Source organism: Cyprinus carpio, chromosome A16, assembly GCF_018340385.1.
Source record: "Cyprinus carpio isolate SPL01 chromosome A16, ASM1834038v1, whole genome shotgun sequence".
NCBI classification, from domain to species: Eukaryota; Metazoa; Chordata; class Actinopteri; order Cypriniformes; family Cyprinidae; genus Cyprinus; species Cyprinus carpio.
The window spans coordinates 10,786,179-10,804,400 of NC_056587.1; the positions used below are offsets into that span (position 1 = coordinate 10,786,179).

Here is an 18,222-nt window from a genome sequence, read left to right on the forward strand (position 1 = left end):
TTGCTTAACTGAATGCATCAATGCTGCTTTCCTAGCATTTCCACATCCACACACACATAGAGTTTACCCTCTGACAGACCCCTAAGCGGTGATTATCTGTACAGGCAGCACAGGGATCTCTCATAAGCATCCTAACCCCTGCCTGCCAATAATTAGCCCAAGTTAATTACAGCCCTACTGCAGGTTAAGCTAGTGAAAATCACCCAGGAGATACCCTCACACCTTCAGAAACACACACATACAGAGACCGGTTTTATGAGCTCAGTGTCCAGAGCCGAGTCCGATCAGTGTCAATATTGTAACTGACAGCTGACAACACCGGCCCTCAACACTCGCATACACATAGCAGGCGCTCGAGCAACAGGGGGGAGTGCGGGATGGAAAGATTAAGAAATGGCTTCGAGTTCTGATGTACTGGGGGTACTGACTCACTCTTGTTTCCTTTGGCTGCATGCCTTTGCCTCCCTCAGATTTCTTCCTATCTTTTTTTCTTTTTCACCCCCTCCTTACCTCCTGCATTAAAACAGTTTTGACGTGATTGGTTTTATGTCGAGTTGCAAAAACTCTAATGATATGATTGGAAATATAGGGTGAAAACTATCTGTTAGCATTTCCATTCTTCTAATGATAGCTGCTTGGCTGGCGCAGGATCACCGGAAGTTGTGACTCAGTTCTGTAGGCAAGTTGTTTTGAGCTCTGACATCAAAGACAGTAGACTACTAAAAAAATAACTCCATTTCACACCATTGCTATTTTAGCATTATTTACACACTTTTATATCATTTATTAATATTTGTGAATTTTTTTCAGCTCTTATTTCAATTTTACTTAAGTTATTTAAGTGTTTGTAATTCTGATATGTGCTTTTGTCATTTTTATTATTATTGTTATTTTGGTATTTCTGTATAGCCAAATTCAGTTTTAGGAATTAAGTATTTTAGTAGTTTAAGTATTTAAAGCTTCGGTTTTTAATTTGTAATTTTCATTTCAGTTTTTTCTAATAATATTTGTATATGAAATTTATATAATATTTATATATTATAAATATAATATAAAAAACTAATGTGTATATATTATATTTATACAGATATCTAATATTTGTTTTTTATTTTATTTCAGATTTATTTCAGTTAACAAAAAATATTTGTAATTGTTTTAGTTAACAATAACAACACTGTTTGAAACTTTCACAGGAAACAGGAACTGGTAAAATGTGTCATGTAATATAATGAAATGTCTGTAATTTATATACACAATCCATATTTTTATTTCTGCAGAATACACAGCTACTTTTTAAAGACTGTCAGTGGACATAAATGACTTTTGGGCCTAGATGGTAGTTATGACTTCTACTAGGGGTAATGTGATACTATTATGGGTCAAATTTCACTTTGATTGATGAGGTCTAATAAAAACGTGGGGTTACACACAAAAAGTGGATGTGAGAATGTGCTGGGTGTGATTCTACCAAATGGTGCAGTATTGATTTTGTTTAAAATAAATTATTTTTTCTTTATAATCAGCACAGGGTCATCAAATCTGTTCATGAAAATTGTGTGCTCTTAATTAGTCGCTTATTTTCAGAATATGTGTTTTCCTCATGGGCTTGACAGCATCATTTTATCAAGCGCACATAATCACAATCACACTCACAATAAACTCTTGTTTCCTCAGTGAGTTATTAAAATCATATAACCTTCATCACTCTCATGGGAATCTGAGTGATAGCTGGCCATCCGAAACAACACAATTAACCATTAGAGATCAGTAATGAGCCAATTAACAATTACACACTCTTTAAGAGTCATCAGTGTGTGCTTAATTCACACCTCTGGAACTTGTTAATGTTGTGTTTTTCATTCAACTGGTCTATAATTTCCCATTTTCCACTCAGTCAAATTGACTTAGAGAGCATTCCTTTGACATTTCTATGCTTTCAACCATTTATTCATACCCCTATCAAACCTCAAAAAGGGGAAAATGTTTAAAATACTGTGAATATTAAATGATATGATTTGAGGTCACTCTATCGCTTAGTCCATGTTACTGAAGTGTTATGCCAGTGTGGGCCTTCACTTATTGAAGAGTCCCCAATGACCTTATTATCCTGAATTATGCTTCTGTTCCAATGAAATGCTTCTATGTATGCATCCACTAAACACAGCCTCAGTTAATAGCATTACCCTTAAAAACTCTGGGGATGACCAAGACAACCTTAACAAAACGTTAGAGAAAAAAATCAACAAAGATGCACACAGAGCTCGACAATTGCAAAAAATCCTTTTCTTAACCAGATTTTTGGATTGTTTTCTAATATATATATATATATATATATATATATATATATATATACAGGTCCTTCTCAAAAATTTAGCATATTGTGAAAAAGTTCATTATTTTCCATTATGTAATGATAAAAATTAAACTTTCATATATTTTAAATTCATTGCACACCAACTGAAATATTTCAGGTCTTTTTATTGTTTTAATACTGATGATTTTGGCATACAGCTCATGAAAACCCAAAATTCCTATCTCAAAAAATTAGCATATCATGAAAAGGTTCTCTAAACGAGCTATTAACCTAATCATCTGAATCCACTAATTAACTCTAAACACCTGCAAAAGATTCCTGAGGCTTTTAAAAACTCCCAGCCTGGTTCATTACTCAAAACCGCAATCATGGGTAAGAGGTTAACCCAGAAGGCCATCATTGACACCCTCAAGCGAGAGGGTAAGACACAGAAAGAAATTTCTGAACGAATAGGCTGTTCCCAGGGTGCTGTATCAAGGCACCTCAGTGGGAAGTCTGTGGGAAGGAAAAAGTGTGGCAAAAAACAAAAAAACTGCACAACGAGAAGAGGTGACCGGACCCTGAGGAAGATTGTGGAGAAGGACCGATTCCAGACCTTGGGGGACCTGCGGAAGCAGTGGACTGAGTCTGGAGTAGAAAACATCCAGAGCCACCGTGCACAGACGTGTGCTTTTGAACCAGAAACAGCGGCAGAAGCGCCTGACCTGGGCTACAGAGAAGCAGCACTGGATTGTTGCTCAGTGGTCCAAAGTACTTTTTTCGGATGAAAGCAAATTTTGCATGTCATTCGGAAATCAAGGTGCCTGGTGTCTGGAGGAAGACTGGGGAGAAGGAAATGCCAAAATGCCTGAAGTCCAGTGTCAAGTACCCACAGTCAGTGATGGTCTGGGGTGCCATGTCAGCTGCTGGTGTTTGGTCCACTGTGTTTTATCAAGGGCAGGGTCAATGCAGCTAGCTATCAGGAAATTTTGGAGCACTTCATGCTTCCATCTGCTGAAAAGCTTTATGGAGATGAAGATTTCGTTTTTCAGCACGACCTGGCACCTGCTCACAGTGCCAAAACCACTGGTAAATGGTATACTGACCATGGTATTACTGTGCTCAATTGGCCTGCCAACTCTCCTGACCTGAACCCCATAGAGAATCTGTGGGATATTGCGAAGAGAAAGTTGAGAGACGCAATACCCAACACTCTGGATGAGCTTAAGGCCGCTATCGAAGCATCCTGGGCCTCCATAACACCTCAGCAGTGCCACAGGCTGATTGCCTCCATGCCACGCCGCATTGAAGCAGTCATTTCTGCAAAAGGATTCCCGACCAAGTATTGAGTGCATAACTGAACATAATTATTTGAAGGTTGACTTTTTTTTGTATTAAAAACACTTTTCTTTTATTGGTCGGATGAAATATGCTAATTTTTAGAGATTTTGGGAATTTTGGGTTTTCATGAGCTGTATGCCAAAATCATCAGTATTAAAACAATAAAAGACCTGAAATATTTCAGTTGGTGTGCAATGAATCTAAAATATATGAAAGTTTAATTTTTATCATTACATTATGGAAAATAATGAACTTTTTCACAATATGCTAATTTTTTGAGAAGGACCTGTATATATATATATATATAATATAATATAATATACTGTTTCCAGTTAACTTTTCTTGTTTCAAGAATAGATATTATTTACTTTTCTTACCCGATTGGTAATAGACATTTTCTTGATTTAAACAAAAACCTAGATCAGTTTTGTTAAGTTGTTTTTAAAAACAAACATTTGTCATGGAATTTTTTTTTTTTTTTTTGAATTTTTTATTTTAATTAATTATATTATAATTAATAAAAACTTTATATAATTTCCAGAAAACAAGCCTAAATATGCATCTCAATTTATTTTAATATATAATTCATATTTACTGATTTTTTTTTTATCCATTTATCCATTCTCCAAATTCTAATGGGAAAGCCTTAAAAAAATACAGAACATTTTGTCGTATAAGTTATCTCTCTTGGAGTTTTATTCAGCTTCTAAAACAGATGCCCAATTACTAATAAACATCAGTGGTCCACAATGTCATTATCTCAACAACCGAGTTTCCCCCAAACCCTCCCCTCCCCTCCCAACAGCTCAGCTCACACTGTTGACTCTTAATTAAATCCTTGGCACGCATATTCCTTTACCTCTTCACACACACACACACACACACACACACACACACTCGCACAATGAAGTGTTGTCTTACTCGCGAGCTGATAGCTTTTAAGGGTGGGTGCTTTTATTGAGAGACCACGCTGTGGGTTTATCAGAGCGGTCTGTGAATAAATGGCTAACCCTTGTGCCCTCTCTCTTGGCCGTCTCTGTAATTCCGGCGCTTCCATTAGCTGCTGTATTGATAACGGTCATTAGCATATTTATGGTGATGGAGGGAACGTTATTGTTTGTGTTGGTTATTAATCTTCCCTCTGAGCAACTGCTCTGACAGCTCAATCTATTCTGCCATCGCGACACACACCCACTCACACGCGCAACGCTTTCAAGTTGAACGCCGCTTTTGTTTGAGGGTAAATAGGCGTCGTCAGGGGGCGCGCGGGAAGCAGGACAGGATGGGTGATTGACGCGACCCCTCCTCAGGTGAGCGCTGATCTCCAGCTGGGCATCACTGTCACTCTGCCAACCGCTGCCAGCGTCACGCGATCGGTCCTCCTGATTACAACAGGATCTAAATGCACAAATTGAAATGCATTTACTGTAAACATGCCTGTAATATAGCTAAATGCTTTTTAGAGTGATTGAAATGGGACAGTTGAAGTCGATGGGCATCAAAAGTGCCTGGTTTGCTGAGTGCGTGTGTAGTTGACTCTGAAGGGAGTTGTTTTTGTGCCTGAGGAGGGAGGGTGGGGGGTAGCTGAGCATCTAATCGGGTGTCCCAGGTGACTGGTGTATATGTGAGGTGTCACTCCTTCTGTTTGAGTGACAGCTCACTGATTAAGGGCCAACTGAGGGCTGGAAAGCAGCCAGGATCACTGAGGGCAATGAGAATCTCCACCACATGCTCTACAAACCACACACACACACACACACACACACACACACACACACACACACACACACACACACACACACACACACACACACACACACCATCTCCATAAACACACAGCATTCCTATATCAGAGCAAAACACCTGGACAGGGAGGCAAAAACAGAAGGGGTTTGTTAAAGGTCTTGTATTCTTGTATGGGTCAACATTTATAGCTCAGATGATTTCCAAAGCTTCAATGGTTTACAAAGCCATATTTACCTGAATAAAAATAATCCCATCATATTCTATAGCACTAGATATGAAATAGCACATTTTCTTAGCTTCCCGCATCACTGGGGTCAAACAAGATGTGCTTGAAAAAAAAAAAAAAGTGACATCATAATTACATTTATTTTGTCAATTAAAAATAAAACATTTTTTTTGTGTTGTTGTTGTTGTTGTTGCTTAAAACAATGAAAAAATATTTTGCCAATGCTTCATTGAAAATAATTTAACTGGCAAATTGTTTTATTATGTCTATTTCTCTAACAAATTGGCAAAACTCTCTTCTTGCTTTGAGCATAAATCTACATTATTTTTTTTATTTTTATTTTATTTTATTTTTTTACATTTTGCCAGTGCATATAGGATAAAAAAATAAACAAAGCCACAAAGCCACTTTTACCTGAATAAAAATTATCCCTTGTATATTTGATGTAACGGTCATATCCATAACAGTTATAAATTACCAGTAATCTTTAATTGCACAGAAATCACATTTTCTAAGCTTCCTGCATGGGGCCGTTGTCTATTATAAATTTGACACACAACGTTTCTTTATCTTTGGTGATAAATAGCTGGTTTTATTGAGGCTATCATTTTGCTCATAACTTGCCACGGAGAGATGTTATTGATTGCTATTTTAAAAAACGGAGCAAGATTTTTATTTGTTTTATACCACAAATGTAAATCAAAGCCCACCCCTCACAGCACACCAATAATCCCCAACAGATATATGCTAATGCACTGGAATATTTTATTGAAGCTGTAAAATCTCAAATCATAATTTGCAAGCGTTTCATATAAGAAAATGCTATAAGACAGGCTATGAATACAAATATTTGTAAACTAATATGTCATACAAAACAGTCAAGAGATATTCCTGTCTGTGTGTATTCATCAGGGGCAAGATTTTATTCCTATTTCCTTTTTTGACCCATTCAATGCCACTTCTATAGGGAAAAACTGCTGTTACTACAAGATTTACCACTGGTCATCAAATAATCAATTGGAAATTAGTGTCATGTGTCTCATGCAAATATCTCAGTCAATGCATCTCTTTCTGCACCATTTCAGAGCTGGAGAAAATGTAATGCACAGAGTTTAATTCATGTGCAACTGCACCAAACAATATGAAGCCCAATATGTCTCGCTCATTGTATTCTCAAGTGCAGGCTTGATGAAAACCATTAATTACAGGTCATGTCCATCACATCTGCACTGCAAAAACTAAAAAAATTTTCCCATTCTCCTGTTCAACAATCATATCCAAGTATCTTTAGCTCTAACACAGCGAGAAGGTTTGAAGGTTGTGCATTCTGACCTTGTTATTGTGCCCAGTTGATTTGCATGTTCGCTGGCCCCATAACCCCTCTTTTTATGTATGATTAAAACCCAATCAGAGCACGGCTAAAAATAAGGTCCTCATCTTTAACGCATCGAGTGTTTATGAGGAAATGCAACAAAAACTGCTCCCAAACTGCCAACAAAACGGATGTGATGCTAGCGAGGCAATACATCTGACCGTCTGCAATACAGAATTAAAGCCTATTTAAAACACACCCCCTTATTAATTTAGCATGCGAGCCCAAGTGCACTGAGGTTATCGCAGATATTCAGAGTTTCATATGAGTGGACGGGTCATTTAAAGCAGTGGTTCCCAACTAGATGGCCTCAGCAAACTTCCAAGGGGACACCGAGATGACTTAAAATGATTAAAAATAAGACAAATCAAGTTTTCATATAAGCTAAAACAACTAAAAATCAAGATATTTCTTGTTTTAATGTATCCCCACAACAATAATTTCCTTTGAAAAATTTTTTTATAATATGGAAAAGCATTGGAAATAATTAAAATGACATGGTAATTTTATAACAAAAAAAAAAAAAAAAAAACATTTTTACAGTTATTCTAAGCTCTACAAAATTTTATCGGGTACAGATGCATCTCAATAAATTAGAATGTTGTGGAAAAATTCATTTCAGTAATTCAACTCAAATTGTGAAACTCATGTATTAAATGAATTCAATGCACACAGACTGAAGTAGTTTAAGTCTTTGGTTCTTTTAATTGTGATGATTTTGGCTCACATTTAACAAAACCTACCAATCTCAACAAATTAGAATATGGAAGCCCAGGTTTCTTTGACAGTGGCCTTCAGCTCATCTGGATTGTTTGGTCTCTTGTTTCTCATTTTCTTCTTGACAATACCCCATAGACTCTCTATGGGGTTCAGGTCTGGTGAGTTTGCTGGTCAGTCAAGCACACCAACACCATGGTCATTAAATCAACATTTGGGAGTGTAGGCAGGTGCCAAATCCTGCTGGAAAATGAAATCATCATCTTCAAAAACTGGTCAGCAGAAGGAAGCATGAAGTGCTCCAGAATTTCTTGGTAAACGGGTGCAGTGACTTTTTCAGAAAACACAATGGACCAACACCAGCAGACGACACTGCACCCCAAATCATCACAGACTGTGGAAACTTAACACTGGACTTCAAGCAACTTGGGCTATGAGCTCATCCACCCTTCCTCCAGACTCTAGGAACTTGGTTTTCAAATGAAATACAAAACTTGCTCACATCTAAAAAGAGAACTTTGGACCACTGGGCAACAGTCCAGTTCTTCTTCTCCTTAGCCCAGGTAAGACGCCTCAGGAGTGGCTTAACAAGAGGAATACGACAACTGTAGCCAAATTCCTTGACACATCTGTGTGTGGTGGCTCTTGATGCCTTGACCCCAGCCTCAGTCCATTCCTTCTGAAGTTCACTCAAATTCTTGAACCGATTTTGCTTGACAATCCTCATAAGGCTGCGGTTCTCTCGGTTGGTTGTGCATCTTTTTCTTCTACACTTTTTCCTTCCACTCAACTTTCTGTTAACATGCTTGGATACAGCACTCTGTGAACAGCCAGCTTGTTTGGCAATGAATGTTTGTGACTTACCCTCCTTGTGAAGGGTGCCAATGATTGTCTTGTGGACAACTGTCAGATCAGCAGTCTTCCCCATGATTGTGTAGCCTAGTGAACCAAACTGAGAGACCATTTTGAAGGCTCAGGAAACCTTTGCAGGTGTTTTGAGTTGATTAGGTGATTGGCATGTCACAATATTCTAATTTATTGAGATGCACCTGTATATATTGAGGTTTTATTATTATTGTTATTTTTTCAAAGCTTTATTTTATCAGTAAACTTTAAGAGTCATGTAAACGCATTGGTTAAAATGCCTGAAATGTCTGGAAATCTGAAATCTAATTACTTTAATTTTACTAAAAAATTTTAGTTAGTTATTTCAATATATCTAACCCCTAGTATCTGTAAATGCAGAATGTTTTGAAAACAAATCTTTGGCATTAAAGAGAAAGTACTTGTTATAGACAATGGAGTCACACAGGTTGAGAACCAGTGGTTAAATTCACACAACATCATCGTCCCTTTCCATAATGTCATTCTAAACCAGTACGACTTACTTTCTTCTTTGGAACACAAAATGGTGTTTTAAAAAAAATAAATTGCTAAGTAAATGGAGTCCAAAACGTTGTATTTATTGACTGTAAAGAAACAGTTGAAACATTCTTCAGAATACAAAATGTATCTTTGTGTTTTGTAGATGAAAGAAAGTCATGCAGGATTAGAAATGACATGAAAGTAAGTAAATAATTACAGGGTTGGAATTTTTGAGTGAACTATCTATATTTAATTGGGATATAACTGGTGCTTTGTGAAACTTCGCTCAAAGAACAAAACAGTTCAAAAGTGATTAAATTAAATTAAAATGGAAATGTTAACACAACAGTGACCTGTTCTAAATTTTGGAAGAGTAAACAGGCCATTTTTCTGCCTGGTCAGCCTATATCCAATACATCCAAAAATAAAACCTTCAAGAGACAAAGACAAACGACAAGGCACGATGCAGCATCTCATTTAATCAGGGCTTTGGTCTTGTATCAGTAGCATCAGGAGATACACAGTCAGTAACAAGCTCAAACTCAATACAGCATATGACCTTCAGTGTCCTAAGAAAACTTTTTCTTTTTCTACTCAAACAAACTTGTTATGAGCATCTTTAGTTTAAGACTCTTAGCATCCTCCACTGTTATCACTAAACAAAAGCAGAGACACTGGAGAACAGAGCAGGGCACAGAAAACTTCTCTATTGATTTCTGCCTGAGAAACTCTCTAATAGGCCTTTGGCATAAAAAAAAATATACACATATATGGACTCAGGCCATGCCGTGATATGCTTGATCAATGTGGCTAGAGTACAATAATTCATTAACCTCTTGGTCAGACGAGTGCTCCACATTCTTCAAGGCTTGTATTGAACTTTTAAGCCATGCTCTTTTCTTTAATTAGAGATGACATACTTTCATTAGTCCCCCCATGGAAACCAGACTGGTACAATGCATCCGTGTGCTTGTCCGAAGCGAAATGGCCTTTATGATGTCATAATTGGTTATTGGATAATGTTGGTGATATGACTGTAGAGCTCCTCGGTGAAGGCCTGCAGCGAGAAGCGCTGCTGTACCCGCTCTCTTCCAGCCTGTCCCATATGCTGCTTGAGCTTAGGGTCTGTAACAAACTTTCGCATGGCTTCAGAGAAGCACTCAGGGGTGGGTTCACAAAGGAAGCCTGTCTCATCATGGGCCACAGACTCTAGTGGTCCACCTGAGTTAACAGCAATAACCGGGCAACGGGAGTACATGGCCTCAATGGGTACAATGCCAAAATGTTCATTGCTTGGAGTGTACATACACAAGTGCTGCTGTGCAGCAAAGACAGTTTTTGTTTGTCTGAGAAGGACCGCAGGAAGGTGATGTGGTCATCCAGGCCAAGAGAGATCGCTAGTAAATGCAGTTCTTCATAGTGCTCTACATTCTCAACCACACGCTCGTCATAACCCCCTGCCATCACAAGGTGCACGCGCTCCCATTCCCCCACAGACAGATGCTCCTTCAGGGCCGCTAATGCTTGTAGCGCCAATGGCAGGTTCTTTTTGCGTTCATAGCGGTTGATTGACAGAAAGATGAGGCTTCGTCCCTCAGGGAGTAGCCCGCTGAGGCCCTCTACTTCAACATCGAAAGCTGACGAGTTCAGAGAGGGATAAAGGACGTTGGTTTGAATCTCAGACAGTTTGGGGAATGTCTGTTTGAAGACTCCTGCAGTGAACTGGCTGTTGACCAAAATGCGGTCGGCCATGCCTGTGGTCAGTTCCTCGAACCAGTCGATGGGGCCGCGATATATGCGCTTCAGAGCAGAGCGACGCTGAGTCAGTAGTTGGTCAGGAAAATGACAGTAGAATAGGACTTTCTTTCTGTGGCGTGTAACGCAAAAAGGGAATACATGCTGAAACCTGAAAGAAGTAGATGGGCAAACAAAATTAACCCTTGTAGTTGTGAGGATAACGATTGTCTTGATTCTGACTGGTCAATCACAGCATTGTGTGGTCTACTAAACTGTTTAGCTGACCAATGTTTATGGCATCTTTTATACTGTGGTCATATTTTGTGTGTCTTGATGGCTATTCTGTAGCTCAAACTGTAGAGCATGGCGAGAGCCACACCAAGGTTATGGTTTGATTCCCAGGGAATGCATAAACTGAAAAAAGAATGCTTGCAATTCAATGTTGCTTTGGATAACAGCATCTACGCCAAATGCATAAATGTAAATGTATAATGCATTACTTAGCTCATTCTTCTCATATAATAAAATTATTTCAAGTTAAAATTATTTCAATTATTATTATTTAATTATTAAAATGATAAAACTATTTAATTATTATTTTGTAAACCTATTTAGTTAATCAGAAAATATATCTAGATATATTCAGTTCAAATTAACTAGGAATTTAAGTTCAATATTATGTTAGGAAATGTTTCTCAATACTTTGCTAAAGTCCACCACTGAAAAATAGCAGTGCTGTCAGGCTGAAATAAAACAAAATAAAATATTTGATGAAATGTTGCTGTTGCAATACATAAAATAAATAAGTTTAAATACTAAAAATTACTTAAACTGAAATAAAGCTAAATAGAAACGTAGAAAGACAAAAGCAAAAAAAAAAAAAAAAAAAACCTTGAATAAAAATTGAATACTGACAATCTAAAAATAAAAGATAATACAAAATATTAATAAATACTTTAATAGTATAAAAATAATACTAAAATGACACCAATAATTAGCAGTTAGTGTTAGTAGCATTAGTAGTTACCTGATCACAGAAAACAACATCGAACTCCTCCCCACTAAAGAGCACAAGATAGAGTGTTACATAAATCATGCGCAGGTACGCACACAGAGCATGGAAATAACCAAACACGCTGGTGGGCAGCCAGTCGCCCACACACACCACAGGCAGGTCAGGGGAAAGCGTCTCAGAGAAGCAGTGCTGGGGGTCATAGTGTGCCGTCCAGATCTGAACGCTGCATCCACGAGAGCGTAGAGCTACAGCTGCATCCACCACCAGACGCTCTGCTCCACCTATACCCAGATCAGGGTGCAGGAACACCACCCGAACCATCCTGTCCCGACCAGAACCTGTTCAGTCAAAAGGAGGTCAAATTAATGTTTTCACCTCATTTTTAAGCTCAAGACAAAGCAAGTAGATCTATCGCCAGTGTTGGGAAGGCTACTTTGGAAATGAAGGAAGGTTACAGATTACAAGTTACCCTATTTAAAATGTAATAAGTAGTGTAACTGTTTCAATTACTTTAATAAAGTTATGGGTTAAGTATACACACACGCGCGTTGCAGATACAGTTAACAATGTTTTTATCAGAAGATTAATCTTGATCACATCAGGTATCTCGTCACTGTGTTGTCACAACAGGCCAGCCTGCGCGCGTTCATGTCACTTGGTCACAATCTATCATAAGCTCTAATACATTCTATTATGTTATTAAAGTCGTGCAACATTAAATGTCTGCAGATATCTATAAATAAGCTGGGCACGTGAACTCAGAGCTGTAAAAAACCCTCAGTATTCATTCTCAATGTCATATATTTAGTAAAGCGTTAGTCTAGACTCAGTTTTTACCCCAATAAGTAACACTGTAACAGCATACAGTATATAATGTCATAATTTTGTTTACACAAACTCGAATTGTGCTAACAGTGTCAGTTAACCAGACAAAATGTTTTAAAATATCGTTTCGAGAAAGCACCTGTACGCTTACCTTTACTGACACTAACTCAGCTGTCTGTATGAATGATCAAATACGGCTCAAAGCTCGCGAATTAGTGAAACTGGCTTCCTGATTGAGCCAAAATGTCTGCCCTACTCTGTACACATCATCCATCGCACATGACACGTCACTGCACTCCTTAGAACCGCCTTTGAGTTTTCCCTAAATGAATTCTGTAGCTTAGCTATATTTGCTGAAAATCTTTGTTTTTATTATTATCTGTTTTGACGTTTCATGTCAAACCTAGGTTCAGAAACCAGCCTAAATGTGTTCAAATGGAATGCGCTGGATCACAGTTCCGGTCAGGCACGCTGATGGTTCCTACGAGGGTCCTTTCTGTGGCTGTCGTGGCCTTTTCAGTGAAACGTCATCAATAGGCTCTCTCTTGTTGTAGTGGTCTGCGTCGGCTGGAGTTCAGTTACAGAGGCAGTCTGCCAGATTCAATCTTTTTTTTTTTACCCACAGTTTCCTAAACATATATTAAACAAAATGGTAAGTTTCTTGATGCAGTTTTTCGTAGTTGTGTAGCGTATTGTATCTGTATTGCTAACGTTATCTGGTAGCCAGTCATGCTTTGTAGTAACGAACCGTTATTGGAATAGTTAACGTAGTACTGTTATTTATTTGCTTAGCAGCCACTTAGATTTGATTTTTAATTACTGGAGTTGGGGTTTTTAATAGTATTTAGTTCCGTGCCAGTAGATTTATACTCAAAGTTTATAGGGCTCGTTCGCTCTCTAGCTGCAATCACCGCATTTGTTTGGGAGACGTGGCTCTTTCAAACCCCCACACCAACTCTTCAGTCTAAATCTGGCGCATTCTCATAGCGTGAATATTTACTATCCTAAAAATTATATGTTGCATTATCTCACGATTACGTAGGTTTGAACATCTAGTGATCTGTATCTTTTTTTTTTTTTTCTTTCTTTTCAGCCTGGACCCGCATCTAGTGCAACAAATGTTGGTGCCTCCAGCCGTTCCCCCAGTAAGACGGTGGCCCCCCGCACTGCTGGGACCTCAGCCAGACAGAGGTAAGGTCCTCGCAAGAACAGATGTGTTTGGGTCTTAATACACCATCAAGCTGAATCAAAGAGTTTTCTTTGTATGTCTGTGATTTGATCAGCAGACCCATAATGATATTGTTTAATTAGATCTCTGTAAGTCACAGTTGACTGATGAGGCCCTAATCAGTGTTTTGTCCTGCAAATTTGACATCATCAGTGTTTGATTTAATTAATCAGCTGACATTTTTATTCAGTTTGAGTGTTTGATATTATCTGACACTTATTTATGAATTTTTAAGCAGATAGATTTGTTGTTTGTGTTGATTTTTCTCAGGAAAGCCCCTAGCAGTGGTGCTCGCAGCGGAGGCAGATCCACAGCATCAGCTGGCACTGGAGGGATGTGGCGCTTTTACACTGAGGACTCACCAGGACTTAAAGTGTGAGTACTCACACAGAATACAGAATACTCTTTTACTCCGAGATAGAAAACATTTTACACTATCGTTTAAAAGTTTGAGGTAATTTTTTTTTTTTTTAGAAAGAAAGAACAAAATAAATTAATACTTTTATTTAGCAAGGATGCATTACATTTATAAAAAGTGACAGTAAGAACAATTATAATATTAAATAAAATTAATATTACACTTGTGGAATTTGCGATACTCCAACCCTGAAGATACTGAAGATGATACATTTTGAATGGATTTTGAATCTCTTGAATGGTGTTGCCATGGCGATTTATTAAAAATAACAGTAAAAAAGATAACATTAATTTTCTTATATCTTTACAGTGCATTATCCAAACTCTTCAAAAAAAAATTTACATATGGAGAACAAGTCATTCTGAGTAAACATGTTTATGTGCCCCGGGTGCCTCGTGTTTTAGCAACCTGCTTTTTGCAGGAGCACTTTAAGCTCCTGAAGTTGAAAAAGAAAATAAAACTCTGAGCCGAAAAGCACCCCATGTTAATGACAGGACAGCTGATTCAGTGGTTGCCAACACACACACACACACACACACACACACACGTGTGCGCACTCGAACTTCCATTAGTATTTGTAAATATTAAGCCGCAAAACAACTATTTAAATATGAATTTTGTGTGTCTCTGTGTTAATGAATGGTGCAGATGCACGGTTTTGTTTACTATGCATACTAAAATCCGTGATGCTTGCGGTGATTTTAGCATCTGCCATCTCACTAACTGTGGACATAAATACTTGAACAACATCTCCAGAACTGCTCTGAGAGTCACTTCATGAGCATCTGACTATTTCATTTGAGTAAAACTATCCTCATAGCATATGCACACAGAAATCTTAAGGTATTCACGGTAACCCGTCAAAATAAAAGTTTGGTTTTGTGATAATGACCCGAGCAGTCACAAGGAGGAGCAATAGCGAAGCTGGGGTCCAAAGGGTTGTTTATTTAAGCAGGTGTGCAAAATAGGCAAATAAATAGGTATAAGAGCTTAAAACAAAGATTGTAATAAAAACTGTCTAAAACTAGAACTGCAAGTACTAAAAACAGTACCAAATCCCCTCTACAACATCGAGGCTGGAGTTTCCCTTGCTACACAGCACCACAATCATGTCCAAGCTCTCTATCTGTTCACCCCCAACTTCTAGTGGCGGCCATCTTAAATACACCTTTTTTCCCGCTCTTCCCAAATTGGAACATACCATTTTTTAAAATAAAAATCTCTTGCCTTTCGACTCTTATTATATGCATGATTTAGAGACAAGTTTAAGTAAATAAATACAATTAAAAAGAGAACGAATAAACCAACACATTTGCACTAACATTACCAGTTAAACTCGTGATGGTAGATATTTTCAAAGTCTCTCCATCACAGGTTTAACTTAAAGACAATGCAGCAGAAATATATTACTATTGTTCAGTAGAATGTACGTAATAGGCTGCTACTACTACTACAAAAATGATTAAAACCTTATTTTTAAGGAATAATCATACAATATTTATTCAATGTTTTAATTGTAATATTAAATGACCTTTATTTTCCAAAAAATTAAATTTGTTTAAATTTCATTACTAAAAGATAGATTAAATGTTTTATCCCTTAAAAAATGTAAATACACCACACAGAATTTCTGAACAAAAAATTCATAAGGCTATTGTAATAATAAATGAAACTGAATAAATGAAATAAATTAGACATGGTAAAACAGAATTTGGTAACAAAATATAAGGTTGGAAAAAATAAAACATTTCATAGGGCCCGAAACATGTACTTTTTGTTAAACTTTTAATAAATTGTTGTTAAATTGTTTAAGTTTCTTGATTTTAATTAATTAGACATGCTTTTTGATAAAACTTAATTCAACCATTAAGAAGGAGTCCAGAAAAAAATGTATTACTGTAAATGCATGTGCCTGCTGTGCACCATTTTCCTGATGCCACTGGTGGCTTGGGCCCGTCATCGTTGCTTGAAGCTATATTTCTTCTTCAAAGTGAATTGAATTTTGAGAGCTTAAACATGCTCAAACTTGAAAAATATATTTTTTGAAAATTTTATTAATTTTTTTTAGCAGAGATTTTCCTAATAAAATTCTTAGAAAAAGTGATATGAGTACAGTTTGGGAAACATAATTTAGATATATAAGTGGCATGTATTTGAAAATAGACTGCAGAAATAAAGGAATTTAAAAAAATCACAGCCAGCCAATTTAGATTAAAAATTGTTGAATTACAAAGACACATGTTTAGATGTTGAGCAGTTTTCTTTTTCAGATTTTTGAGTGCTTTTTTTATGTAATAAAAAAATATTTTGCTATGTAATGCTCTCATATACAGTTTGTATTTTTCCTTTTTTATTGCTAGTCATTATGATTTCTTTTTTAAATAAAGGCTTCGTGTGGGAGGAAAAATCCACTAGCTGTGAAATCATGTTAGACATTTTTTATTGCTTAATTTAAGGACAAACTAAGGTTACGATTTGAGATAATTAATGTGCAAAGAACCAACACAGATGCTCATTTTTAATTCATTCCCTCAACTCAACAGGAAGTGACATGAAAGGGAGGGGCAGAGGGTTCTGGGAGGTTTAGCATTTATAAGGATAAACATGAAATTTTAACGACAGGAAATTGGCCTTGTGGGCTTAACCTCCGTCTTTATTTGATATCTCCCCTGCCGTTTCCCCTCCTACAGCTGTGTGTGTGTGTGTGTGTGCTGTATTTAGAGCCATTCTCTCTCTGCAGCTAACTTCTGTAATAGTGTTTTCCTCTGAAGTGATTTTTGCACGTTTTTTTTGTTTGTTTTGTTTTACATAGGTAATGTTACATCTGTTCATTCCATACGTTCGCTGAGCATGTCAAAATGGATTTGAGTGTCTACAGTGGCAGTATTAACAGTCAAGAGTCTCTTAGAGTAGGACAGTCTGTGTGGAGTTGTGTGTGAAGTATTTTTCACTCTTTAGGTTTTGTGTGTGTCTGTGTGTTTTGAGTTTAATTAAAGTTCGGTCAGAAAAGGTCACATCAATTAAAGCCTGAGGGGTGGGCCTTCAGTCAGCATGGTTACGTGGCTGCCTAGCGACTCAAGGGATGGTCAGTTCCTCCTTTAATAAAGCCCCACATTTTCCAACTAGCTCATTAACAGTATCCGACTCGCCAGCGTTTAGAATCCTAATTACCCTGTTTTCTATCACATGGTCAAGACGAGCAGCCCTGATTGGCCCACTGGGAGGAAATTTGTGCTGAACTTTTTATTTAAATCCCCCTCTTATTGTATATATGTGTGTATATATAATATAAAATGATCCTAATGAGATTTGTCAGTAATTTAATCTGTTTCTCTTTCTCCCTTGTTGCAGTGGTCCGGTACCAGTTTTAGTGATGAGTTTGCTCTTTATCGCATCTGTATTCATGCTGCACATCTGGGGCAAATACACCCGCTCCTAAACCTGCATGACCTCTGGACTCCGACCCTGAAACGTGTCACTGAATCTTAAGCCATTGGACCTGGACCAAACTCTGACCATCAACACCCCAATCCCTTTTTCTTTATTAAAACCAACATTTCAAGGGGTTTTCACCCACACACAAGTTTACCCAGCCACTACAACCATTTGGTAAATTAAAAACCATCAGTTTTTTTTGCTCACCAGATCAGGACATTTTTTTGTTAAAAATTTGTACAAACTAATATGTAAGATTGTACAATAAAATGCTGTAAAACGACACTGTTGTTGTTCTTTCATCTACAGTGGGGGAAAAAAATGAGAGGGTGTGATTTGCATCACAGGGTGTAATTTGCATATCTTCAGTTTGTGACATAAGAAGGGGTTGTATGCAAATGTGCATTCCTGACATGCTGTTAGTGCACAAACTAGATCAGCTACACCCGTCTCTGAGAGTGATGCAATATTTGCTATTAACCCAGTTCCACTGAACCTGCAGCT

At 37.4% G+C, this 18,222-nt stretch overlaps 2 protein-coding genes across 2 annotated transcripts; one reads left to right on the plus strand and one right to left on the minus strand.

Moving 5' to 3' along the window:
• Positions 1–9,519: 9,519 nt before the first annotated feature.
• Positions 9,520–12,999, minus strand: LOC109106542 (ALG2 alpha-1,3/1,6-mannosyltransferase). The gene is given in 5 exon segments (XM_019119875.2): positions 9,520–10,365; positions 10,368–10,939; positions 10,941–10,966; positions 11,825–12,150; positions 12,789–12,999. Coding segments are annotated over 4 exon segments (1,203 nt in total). The 5' UTR covers positions 12,134–12,150; positions 12,789–12,999; the 3' UTR covers positions 9,520–10,069.
• Positions 13,000–13,153: 154 nt separating this feature from the next.
• Positions 13,154–18,001, plus strand: LOC109105977 (protein transport protein Sec61 subunit beta-like). The gene is made up of 4 exons (XM_019119284.2): positions 13,154–13,289; positions 13,731–13,828; positions 14,136–14,240; positions 17,635–18,001. Exons 1-4 carry the CDS (start codon positions 13,287–13,289, stop codon positions 17,720–17,722), a joined length of 294 nt encoding a protein of 97 aa, XP_018974829.1. The 5' UTR covers positions 13,154–13,286; the 3' UTR covers positions 17,723–18,001.
• The last annotated feature ends 221 nt before the right edge of the window (positions 18,002–18,222 follow it).